This window comes from Oncorhynchus mykiss, chromosome 21 (assembly GCF_057628025.1).
Source record: "Oncorhynchus mykiss isolate SJ-2025 chromosome 21, ASM5762802v1, whole genome shotgun sequence".
In the NCBI taxonomy this organism is placed as follows: domain Eukaryota; kingdom Metazoa; phylum Chordata; class Actinopteri; order Salmoniformes; family Salmonidae; genus Oncorhynchus; species Oncorhynchus mykiss.
The window spans coordinates 33,151,766-33,163,369 of record NC_143042.1 but is presented as its reverse complement, the minus strand read 5'-3'; the positions used below and the strand labels follow the sequence as shown (position 1 = coordinate 33,163,369).

Here is an 11,604-nt window from a genome sequence, read left to right as displayed (position 1 = left end):
CAGTTACTGGCTGATGATGTATCATAAACTAAAGCCACTGGATACAATTGTACTATAAGATAATGAAGAGTCAGGAAGCATGTATTCATTCGTCTTACAGAGAAAGGTCATTGAGTTTACTGGAGCCCCAATACCCAGCTCTTTTCTCTGTGAAATGGAGTGAGTCAGTAACCATGTTTTGTGAGAGCTACTGTACAGTGGCACGACAGTGTCAGTCTTCATTCAGTTCATTGAGTTCAACGATCTGAATCACCTTTCACCTAAAGTACTGAATAACAGACATACTGTATCAATTAGACAGCAACCGGGATTCATGGTGCTTTTATTCATGTTTTCCATGCAGCGCACACACACACACAGGATTGGAAATGATGCAGACAATTAGCTCTGTAATTTCCCCCCCTTTTTAGCTCCACCTGCTTCAGTTATAAATGGATACAGTAATGAGAGAGAGAGAATGATCAGCGACATTCTATTCATTTATTCTTATTGATACTGATTTGCATTTCATAGTCATGATGAATCAGTGATTTGATAGACTTGTCTTTACAAAAATGTATAATGATTTAATAAGAAAACATTTATTCCTGTAATGTCCCATTATAAATTCTTGCATCACCACAATCGTTTAAAAAAAAAAATCATTAACTTCTAAAGTGCTGGCTTTGTTCCAATCAATCAAATCAATATAAAAAGTATGTTAGATACTGTATGATATATAATGTATATTGATTACATGGCTAACCCTCCCCCAGGGGGGTGTGTTTAGTTTTTTCCCTAGCACTACACAGCTGATTCAAATAATAAAAGCAAGGTAATGTGGAAAACCCTTCTCTAAGTCTAATTTGCGCACTCTCACTGGCCTCTCTTTTGCTCTCCCCATCTCCTCACATCCCTCTCTCCAGAAACAGTTGTTCCCAATACTCTCTACACCTCGTTACCCCTGTGTATCCCTCACAGAACTCCCTCATCCCCTCCCATAGCGACTTATTCATATACACATGAACCATCACCCTCCCCTTCACCTCCCTCCTCTCCCTCACTTTCTCGAAATGGCCAGCAAGTGCCCTCTTTGCTGAAACTAGATCAGTTCCAAACATATCGATATTGAATCTCAGCGATCCTCCCTTGTACGGGATTGGATAAGGTGGAGTGTAAAAGCTGAGGAAGGCAGGTCTTTCCGGCTTGTCGGCCAACCAGGTGAGGTTTCGCCTTGCTAAGATCTCAAGGTTGCCTTCGATTGGTTGTAAGACCTGCCAGTCTTGGATAATGGCACCACCAGGAAGTTCAACCCTGGAGGGGAGTTCAGGATCAAGGAGGATGTTCTTCAGGTGTTGCTCATCCTCTATCAGAAACATTTGAGGGACGGACACACCTGGCTCACTTCCTGTGGTGGAATGTAGTTTGTTCCTCAGGTGTGAGATGAAACCCTCGAAACTGTCGGCATCCCCGATGATTGAGAGTCCAGCCTAGAGAGAGAGAGAGAGACGGAGAGAGATTGACAGGGGATGGGGTGGAGATAATGAGGGAGTGGGAGAGAGAAATTAAGAGAGAGAAAACGAGTGGGTGAAACAGTGACAGCAAACGTATAGATGAGGGGGATGAAGCGGAGGTAGATGTAAAAAGAAGAAAAAGAGGGGTGGTTTGAGACCTTAGTTACGAGTCCATTGTGGTGTTTGTCCCCTTGTGAAAGGTGCAGCAATAGTTTGTGTGCGCGCAAGTCTCTTAGCAATACAAGCACAGCCTATCCCTAACAAGCTCCCCCAGAAACTCAATGAATAAATCATCCATTCAACTTTATTGGCCCATAGGGCTGAGGTCAAAAGTACAGCACTATATGGAACAGGTTCCATTTGGGACGCACTCTTTGACTCAGTTCAATTAGATATAACTTGTCTCCATGCGGTCCGCAGTCCTCAATGGGACTACTGCTGCCATAAACCAGTCTAAGTGTTTCCATTAGTACACAGCACTGTTTCATATTGTATTCACTACACCAGTACCCATGACACAGGCTTGCATCCCAAATGGCCCCCTATTCGCGCTGTAGTGCACTAGAGCGCTATGGGCCTTGGTCAAAAGTAGTGCATTATATAGGGGATAGGGTGCCATTTAGGACAAAGACACATGCTGTTTCTTCCTTTAGTCAGGTGTTCTTTGAAAGGCAGTTGTATAGAGCACCACACAGCCACACGCTGAGACAGACTTTTAACCACTGTGTTTCCAGGTATGAGATACTGACATTTGGGATGGTTTCTAGGAAGAAAGAGGACATGCAGACAGACTGTCTGCACATTTGCCTTTCAAAAGGCTTTGACACAGAAGTAAAAATTCTAAAAATAATTTGTGGTTAATGTTAGTATAAGAATATTTTCAAGATAAATACACAACGCAGAGGACTAGAGTTAACGATCAAAAGGAGTTGGTTTTCAGTTCAACATCTGATTAGGATCTGTGGGATGTCAGTCTTGAACTCAAAGCTACGTTCTGTGCATTGAGCCGGGGGCAGGAAACTTGTTATTTGGTTATTGGCTCAGTTGTCCTGCAAGGACTTCTGATTGGTCAACCCCAGGCTAGGATGGGGGTTATAAATGGCATCTTGTTCCTTTGTTCGGTGAGGAAAATCTGAGGACAGGGGAGACTGAACATCTGAACATCTAACTCCCAGCATAACACCTTGATTTGTCCTCACTGAATAAACCCATTTGTCTCCCCCTGATTTGCTTTGGAGTTTGTGTTATTCAAGAATAACATAAATTGCTAACATTAGGGTTGAACCAGTATGTGGACATGAAGATAGGGTTAGGGTTGAGGCTGGGGTTAGGGTTGAACCAGGATGGGGACATTAAGTTAGGGTTGAACCAGTATGTGGACATGAAGCTATAGGATTAGGTTTAAGGTGGTTTCTGTTTGTGATGATATCAAAACTTGGGTTGCACGGGCCTCTTGCAACTTCCTCGGTCTGCATGTGTATATGGAAATTCAGTCTGGAGAGGGTGGGGGAACATGGGGCGGTAAATCAGTCTGGTCTGGAGAGGGTGGGGGAACATGGGGAGGTAAGTTTTTGTTCAACACTACTACAAAACATAAAACGCGCTTCTTTCTACGTCCACTTGCGTTGCAGCTGCAGTGAACGAGTAGCCAAGTGTATCGATCACCCTGCGTTTTGATTATTATCAGCAGCCCGTCGTGTGCGACTCGAGTTTCACCATCAGGTGGAAGACTGTCCTCGCTCTCTCTGGTCAGTCTCACCGGAGGAAAGGAAGGAGAGAGTAGAGACCGTGAGAGGTGGACCCCTCTGCTGCTCTCTCCCTCCCTCCGCTGATACTAACGCCGTGTTAAAAAGAAAAACTGGGAACTCTGAAGTCTGAAATCTTTGACTTCTGACTTCAGTGCATTCAAGACAACTGGGAACTGGATTAGACTGGGAAAAATAGTTTTGAACGGTTATACAACTCGTAAACTCTAACCAAGTTCCCAGTTATCTTGAAAGCAACATGACCATCAGATGCAGGTTTCACCAGTCCAGTAAAATTGCCCAGCTGTGCCTCGCAAGTGTTACACAAACTGATCTATTTTGTTATCAAAACTCAAGTTTTGAAATATAATATGGTCTGATAATAACAATATTGGCATATAGCCAATGTATTAGGCGTACTGCACAAACCTCATTTCTACAGAACTGTTTTTACTAGGTTAATGTTAAAAATGTTTAAGTCATGTTTTTAAAAATCTTGACTCGATTTGATCTCGACTCAAAAAAGGTTGGTGACCACTGGGTTGGGGAGGAAATCAAGCAATCTGTTCTGTGGCTGAATTGAAGTATTTTTGTTGTTTTATTAAACTATGTAACCCTTGTGTAACCCTTGTGTAACCCTTGTGTAACCCTTGTGTAACGAGGGCCCAAAAGTTCTGTTAACAACAGTTCTGTTATTGACAGTGCCCCCTTTCAACCTATCACAAGGCCAATAAACGGATCTCCCTTTACGACTCTGAATGGCCCTGAGGAGGTCAGGAGATAGAAAACAGATGCCATTGGCAAGTCAGCAGAACATCTTATGATCTGCACGTGTTACTGGATAAACGACCAATCAGGATTTTGAGTGCTAAGGGACTTATTCCTAACCTTTGTCAGAAAGAGAAAATGGCGCCAATAGCGCAAATTACATGTAAAAACCTTTTATAAACACCATTAAACTGAAGGACTCATAACATAACTTGAAACATAATGTAAAGTTTTCTGATCCTCCGATGTAAAAATAAAATAACTATAACGGACAATTTGCCGTAACATGAGTGTATGCACTTTTACACAAGGAGTGTTGGGTACCTACAGGCTACGCATATCATGTTAGAAATTGTGAAACTACCTTCTGCTCAAGAAAAACATGATATAAACACTTATGAGTAAGTCTTATACCCTGACTACACCAAAATACATTTGCTAAATAAATGTATAAATCTATGTTATTCAATTATTGCACCCAAACGTTAACGAGCGTCTGCGTTGCCAAGGGCTAAAATAGAAGTCCTTTCTATTTCTGACACAGATCGCGCTGCAAGTCCTGCCTCTCCCATCTCCTCATTGGTTTATAGAAGCAGGGCCATCTCCTCATTTGTTATACCCATGTCGGTGATTGAAAGATGAACTGAGTTGCCGGTCGTCGTGGTAATACTATGAAAGTGTAGATGCCAATCACCATATAAGTTCAAAAGATGAAAAGCCTAGACGGAGGAGAGACGACTAGAAACTATTCGGTTGTCCATTTTATGTGTGGATTAATTGTCGGAGTAGAGGACCTTGTACATTTCAGGTAAAATAATGTTTATATCCCAGGACAAATTAGCTAGCAAGTGCAAGCTAACTAGCTAAATTGCCATAAATGATTCATGCTTTTCGACCTGTCCCCAAATTAATGTCATTGGTTCAGAGTTTAAAAAAATATTTTAACCTGCGTGTTGTGATCGTGTTTGGTGTAGGGGGACAAAATAAATGTATGCACAATGGCGCACGCGCTCATCCGGTTTGGGTTCCGTGTCAGGTTTATCTCAGGCTGGGGATGTTGTGGTGGATTGTCTTGGTGAAGGTAAGCGGGAGAGTCTCACAATGGGCTCTGGGAAACAGACTGAATGGGGTGGGTAGAAGGTAGGTGGAGAGGTTAGTATTGGGGAGGGTTCAGAAGGGAAACGGTCAGGATTGGTTTTCCCTTGTTTTGTCCAGTCATCACAACTTTCTCCACCTTTACCCCTTTCTCCATAGTCACCACCGCAGAGGTCTTGGGGTGTATTGGGTTGGGTCCCTGGGTTGGGTTGTGGGTTTGGGTTGTGGTTGAGGGTTACGGTAAACAATACCCTTCAAAACAGTTTTCTACACCACTCATTAAAAAAGTTGAAGGTTTGTACAGTAAAGTAAATTTTACAGTAGTATAGTAAAGTATACAGTAGTATAGTATATATTAGTATAGTATGAATTATAACTCACCCGTCTCCCTAGCTCTGTGAATTTGGATAATGTCTGTGTGGGCCCAGCTGAAGGCTCGTCAATCTTGGTTTGTCTCTTGGTCCTGACGCTGGGGTACAGCTGCTGGATGTACTGGTCAGCAAATCTGTATATGTATACATTCTGTACATTTGTCTTTAATTTACGATGGACTTGAGCTGTGTAAGTGACGTTATTTGGTGTTTACTATGTTGTTTGTTGCTGTTCTTTTTTGTTGTGTGTCAAAAAACAAATCTATAAACAAATAAATCATAAAAAAAGATCCGAACCTCTGGATAACCCCAGCCACGCCGCGACCCCTCTCGCTGGGACACACCCTCAACCCCTCCACCACCACTGTACACCCCTCGTCAACGATTAGACCAGACACCAGTGCCACCTGGGGGAGAGGGGAGGGATGACGATGGATTTAGGGATGGATGGAGGAGGCAGAGGGAGGGATGGATGGTAGAAAGGGAGAGAGGGAGGGATGGAGAGATACAGAAGGAAGAAATAGGGCTGGATGGAAGTAGAGAGAGAGAGAGCACTACACGGACCAATTTGCCATCTCTGCGTCCCAGTATAACCACTCTGTCAGGCTCAGTCATCCAATCGGCATATCGATGAGGCAGGTAGTCATTCCCTCCATAGATTTGAACAGAAATGGACATGACGTCATCGTAGTCCTTTTGTTCAGCCACCCAGAATGTCAGGCCGTCGCTCTCCCCAACACAGCTACCTGCCATGGTTTCTGTCTGTAAAAGTTGTTGCTTACAAACAATGGAGTAAAGAATTACTGGCTACATATCAGTGGTCACTAACTGGTCAATCGCGATCGACTGGTTGATCTCCAAGACATTCCTAGTCAATCGGCAAACATTTCTGTAAAAAAAACAAAAAAAACATGAGGCCTTGCATTTGGTTTTATTTATTTTTGCAGTTTTTTTTATGTTGTTGTTTTTAGGGGGTGCTGGCGGTAGGTGCAGCCGAATCAACAGGCCAAGTGTTCCCATTTTTCCCCCCGGAGGGTCCAGAAAGCAACTCAAGTGCACTACAGGCCTACTGCTGGTCAATCGGATGGCTCAGATTACCGTGTCTGCAGTAACGTAGCAGGTGTAAAAGAAAGGTACAGCAAAGTTGATATTGTGAGATTTCAAAACCATGACTAGAGAGAGACTTTCAAGGAATAGAGCAAAGAGCTGCTGTTTTTGTGAGCGAGTTCATGTTTTACTTCCTACTCAGCACTGTCAACACTTTTTATTCAACACTTATGAGCAACAAAATGCAACCTCTTCCTACTTCCACTTGCGCTACAGCCAGCACTGCAGCTGTAATGAATGAGTAGGAAAGTGTATCGATAGGCTTGCGTTGTTATTATTAGTGGCAGGGGTCTTTTTCAATATCGAGGAATATTTCACTCTTCATCGGAGTGACAACATTAATTTGTGCACGAAGCAGAAATAATGTGGTTCCACTTGAGTTTTGCCATCAGCTGGAAGACGGAAGAGGTGTGAAGTTCGCAAATGATTCATTATTTTTTAACAACGCTTTTGACCTGCTAGTGACTCGTTCATTTTAGTTGTTATTTTGACCTGCTAGTGCTGGCCGCAATGAGTCCTTCAGCAGGATTAACTTCTTATGGCTGCAGGGGCAGTACTGAGTAGCTTGGATGAAAGGTGCCCAGAGGTGCCCAGAGTAAATGGCCTGCTCCTCAGTTCCAGTTGCTAATATATGCATATTATTATTAGTATTGGATAGAAAACACTCAATAGAAAACACATAGAAAACACTCCGTGTTTAAAACTGTTTGAATGATGTCTGTGAGTATAACAGAACTCATATTGCAGGCAAAAATCTGAGAAGAAATCCAAACAGGAAGTGGGAAATTGAGGTTGGTCGATTTTCAACCCAGCCCCTATTGAATACACAGTGGGAAATTGGTTATGTTGCACTTCCTAAGGCTTCCACTAGATGTCAACCGTCTTTAGAAACTTGAATGAGGCTTCTACTGTGATGTGGGGCCGGATGAGAACTCTGAGTCAGTGGTCTGGCTTTTCTACAGACAATGGAATTCTCCGGTTGGAACGTTATTGAAGATTTGTGATAAAAACATCCTAAAGATTGATTCTATACTTAGTTTGAAATGTTTCTACGACCTGTAATGTAAGTTTTCGTTCGACGTTCGGCTGGACCTGCTCGAGCGTTTGGATTTGTGTACTAAACACCCTAACAAAAGTAGCTACATGGACATAAATAATGGACATTATAGAACCAATCAAACATTTATTGTGGAACTAGGATTCCTGGGAGTGCATTCTGATGAAGATCATCAAATGTATGTGAATATTTATAATGCTATTTCTGACTAATGATAACTCCACAACATGGCGGATATCTTTATGGCTTGTTTGGGCTCTGAGCACCGTACTCAGATTATTGCATGGTAGGCTTTTTCCATAAAGTGTTTTTGAAATCTGACACAGCAGTTAGGTATACCTATATTTCCATGTCTAACAATTGTATTTTCATCGACATCGAGTATTTCTGTAAAATTATGTGGCTCTCTGCAATATCACCAGATGTTTTTGGAACTAGTGAACGTAACGCACCAATGTAAAATGAGATTTTTTAAATATAAATATGAACTTTATCAAACAAAACATTCATGTATTGTGTAACATGAAGTCCTATGAGTGTCATCTGATGAAGATCATCAAAGGTTAGTGATTCATTTTCTCTCTATTTGTGCTTTTTGTGACTCCTCTCTTTAGCTGGAAAAATGGCTATGTTTTTCTGTGAGTTGGTGGTGATCTAACAATCGTTTGTGGTTCTTTTGCTGTAAAGCCTATTTGAAATCAGACACTGTGGTGGGATTAACAACAAGATTACCTTTAAAATGGTATAAGATACATGTATGTTTGAGGAATTTGAATTATTAGATTTCTGTTGTTTTGAATTTGGTGCCCTGCACTTTCACTGGCTGTTGTCATATCGATACCGTTAACGGGATTGCAGCACTAAGAAATTTTAATGCATGCTCCTCTGTCTCCAGAGACGTGCTCCGACCACCAACTTTCTGTCATATGTGCGCAGGAAAATAGATCAAGAGCACAGAGCTAAAAAATACATGTTTAGAAATTATAATTGATCGCATGGTGCAAAAATGACTGCAATTCATTGATTATTGAACGTTATGGATACATCTTTGTAGAACCAAAACTTATCTTACACAGCCTCTGCGCAACAAACTAGTACTCGAGAACAAATCGTTTTGGGGAAGCAGTTTGCGAACGACTGTGCTTATCTTGCCTGGCTACACATACTCCTTGTTCTGGCCAACGCCCACGGACATTAGTTTCTTCTCCACAATGAGAAGTATGTAGCGAATAACAGAGCAGCGGAATCATTTTGTGTGTCGTCAGGCTAATTATCATCCTCACGGCAGTCAAGCAATGCATTCCGCCAAGAGTCATTCATAATCTAGTCCAAGCATAGTGGTGGCTGCATCATGTTATGGGTATGCTTGTTATCGTTAAGAGATGGGGAGTTTTTCAGGATAAAAATGAAATGGAATAGAGCTAAGCACAGGCTGAATCCTACAGGAAAACTCAGTTCAGTCTGCTTTCCACCAGACACTGGGAGATGAATTCACCTTTCAGCAGAACAATAACCTAAAACACAAGGCCAAATCTACACTGGAGTTGCTTACCAAAAAGACAGTGCATGTGAAGATTTAAGTTAAAACTATGACAAGACTTGAAAATGGTTGTCGAGCAATGATCAACAATCAATATGACAGAGATTGAAAAATGTTGAAAAGAATAATGGGCAAATATTGTACAATCCAGGTGTGCAAAGGTCTTAGAAACTTACACAGAAAGACTCACAGCTGAAATTCCTGCCAACAGTGATTCCAACATGTGATGCCAACAGTGATTCCAACAACTCAGGGGTGTGAAAACATATGTAAATTAGATGTTTCTGTTTTTCATTTTCAATAAATTTGCAAAAATGTCTAAAAACATGTTTTCACTTTGTCATTATGGGTGTTGTGTGTATGATGAGTGAGATTTTTTTATTTAATCCAATTTGAATAATGCAAAGAAAAATGGTTAGAACAACAATGCATTGCCAGGGCAATTCAAGCAAAGCCAATATGCAGTGATAATGTATTGGGCCTATAGCCTACTGCACAAAACTCATTGCTACAGTACTGTTTTTAGGGTAATGTTGCATTGAGGTGTCACTACAGTCCCGGGTTCGATCCCAGGCTGTGTCACAGCCGGCCATGACCGGAAGACCCATGAGGCGGCATACAATTGGCCCAGACAGAATTTTTTGTCCCATCATGCTCTAGCGATTCTTTGTGGCGGACCGGGCACCTGCAAGCTGACTTCGGTCGCCAGCTGGACGTGTATCCTCCGACACATTGGTGCGGCTGGCTTCCAGGTTAAGCGAGTAGTGTGTCAAGAAGCAGTCCTCAGTATTCAATTCTCAGGTTTAAAAAAATATATATAATCAATAATATATCAACCGGGACTGTAGCTTTTTCAATAGGAGAGGGAGAGAATGGCTGCCCCACTCTATTGCGCAAGCAAAACTCTGCGAACACCCAGCTATCCACTGACACGAAGTGATCTTTCGCGCTCATTTTTTCAAAATAAAAGCCTGAAACTATGTCTAAAGACTTGACACCTTGAGGAAGCCATAGGAAAATGAATCTGGTTGATATCCCTTTAAATGGAGGCAAGGCATCCAATGGAACAGAGAGCTTTCAGGAAAAACAGCACTTCCTTGTTGGATTTTCCTTAGGTTTTCACCTGCAATATCAGTTCTGTTACACTCACAAACAATATGTTGACAGTTTTGGAAACTTTAGAGTGTTTTCTATCCTAATCTGAATTAGGCAATCGTTCCTTTCTTTTTCAGCTTCAGACTGGCCTATTTCTCACTTGAATCATTGTTTGTGTGTTTAATAGTTAATAGGCTATATTACACGATGTAGTGAACTACTTTTTCAAAGTAACTTAAGTTAACAGTATTATTCTTAAAGGTAGATTTAGAGTAGCTTACCTTCTTCCAGTGTGAAGTAATTGCTTGGTAAACAGTATTTTCAGAGTAGCTTCCCCAACACGGGTCAGTGTCCCACGTCGGTTCTAAAACAATTCCGTGTCCTAGCTGTTACATTGTAAAATCACTGTAGGCTGTAATTTACTGTAGGCTGTAATCAGACAGACAGACAGGCAGCAGGTGTAGTTAGACATTCAACACAGGACAACACACGCAGGCTGTCAGCCAATAACGAAAACCAATCAATTTTTGGCAATACAGGGATCCGTTTTCAATGCACCCCAACAAAACATACAACTTTGTTGTTGCAATGTTACAATTACTTTTCCATTAAGAAGTTGTTAAACATAGGGCTAGACTTGCAAACACTGAACATTATCACAATAGCAGACATTTTCTCATTGCAACTTTATCCCGAAAAGTAATATGATAAAGAAATATTAACTTCATGTGTAAGGAATCTATATACAGAGACTGAACAACGTTTCATACCCCGTGACTTGCTTTGAGTCGCCTGGAAATCCGTTAGTTCCGTGATTTTACTAGTATTCTGCCAGCAGCACAAAAACAACGTCATATTTATATCGTAATGAGAAACTTTCAAAATAAAAGCCCTCATTTCAGAACATTGCAATATCGTTGAATCATTCAAATGATGCTTAATTTTCATCAATGGCCACTTTTATTGTCCCAACAATAAAAGGCAATTAGTAATTTATGTCTCAGCTAATGTGGGGTGGAAAATATGTTAAAAGTAAAGTGTGTTAAAATAAAGTTAGGACAACGATTTTTGGTACACATCATCTTTAAGGTGTCTAGTTTTGATATATGCATTTTCAATTACTCAACTTTGTTCAGTGTGGTCATAGAATGTGTAAACATGTTGACGGCAACAATAGTGACCGGCGGGATAACACAGTGTATCTAGGTATAGACATAGTTATACACATACATAGTTCTTGTTTTACCTAACTTTCTACTCTGTTCTTTCTTTTAGTTTCCATTTGAGTCCAGTTCTGGATATGTTGGATTTAGGTGACTGCCCAGACAAGGCA

The 11,604-nt window shown here is 41.3% G+C and overlaps 1 protein-coding gene across 6 annotated transcripts; it reads right to left on the bottom strand.

The window, feature by feature from the left end:
• Positions 1-464: 464 nt before the first annotated feature.
• nat16l (N-acetyltransferase 16, like) lies at positions 465-11,125 on the bottom strand. 6 transcript variants are annotated; one of them, XM_021577692.3, is made up of 6 exons: positions 11,042-11,125; positions 10,553-10,700; positions 6,037-6,361; positions 5,770-5,879; positions 5,483-5,606; positions 465-1,469 (listed from the first exon to the last, which is right to left on the bottom strand). In XM_021577692.3, exons 3-6 carry the CDS (start codon positions 6,223-6,225, stop codon positions 888-890), a joined length of 1,005 nt encoding a protein of 334 aa, XP_021433367.2. In that variant the 5' UTR covers positions 6,226-6,361; positions 10,553-10,700; positions 11,042-11,125; the 3' UTR covers positions 465-887. The 6 variants fall into 6 exon arrangements, with proteins under 6 accessions (XP_021433367.2, XP_021433366.2, XP_021433368.2 ...); XM_021577691.3 differs by having other exon boundaries at positions 6,037-6,249; XM_021577693.3 differs by having other exon boundaries at positions 6,037-6,234.
• Between the last annotated feature and the right edge of the window lie 479 nt (positions 11,126-11,604).

Coding starts and splice junctions, on each gene's coding strand:
- nat16l (XM_021577692.3), bottom strand. CDS start 6,225: ATGGCAGGTAGCTGTGTTGGGGAGAGCGACGGCCTGACATTCTGGGTG. Junction 5,880..6,036: donor GACGCAGAGATGGCAAATTG/GTCCGTGTAGTG, acceptor CCTCTCCCCCAG/GTGGCACTGGTGTCTGGTCT. Junction 1,470..5,482: donor TCACAGAGCTAGGGAGACGG/GTGAGTTATAAT, acceptor CTCTCTCTCTAG/GCTGGACTCTCAATCATCGG.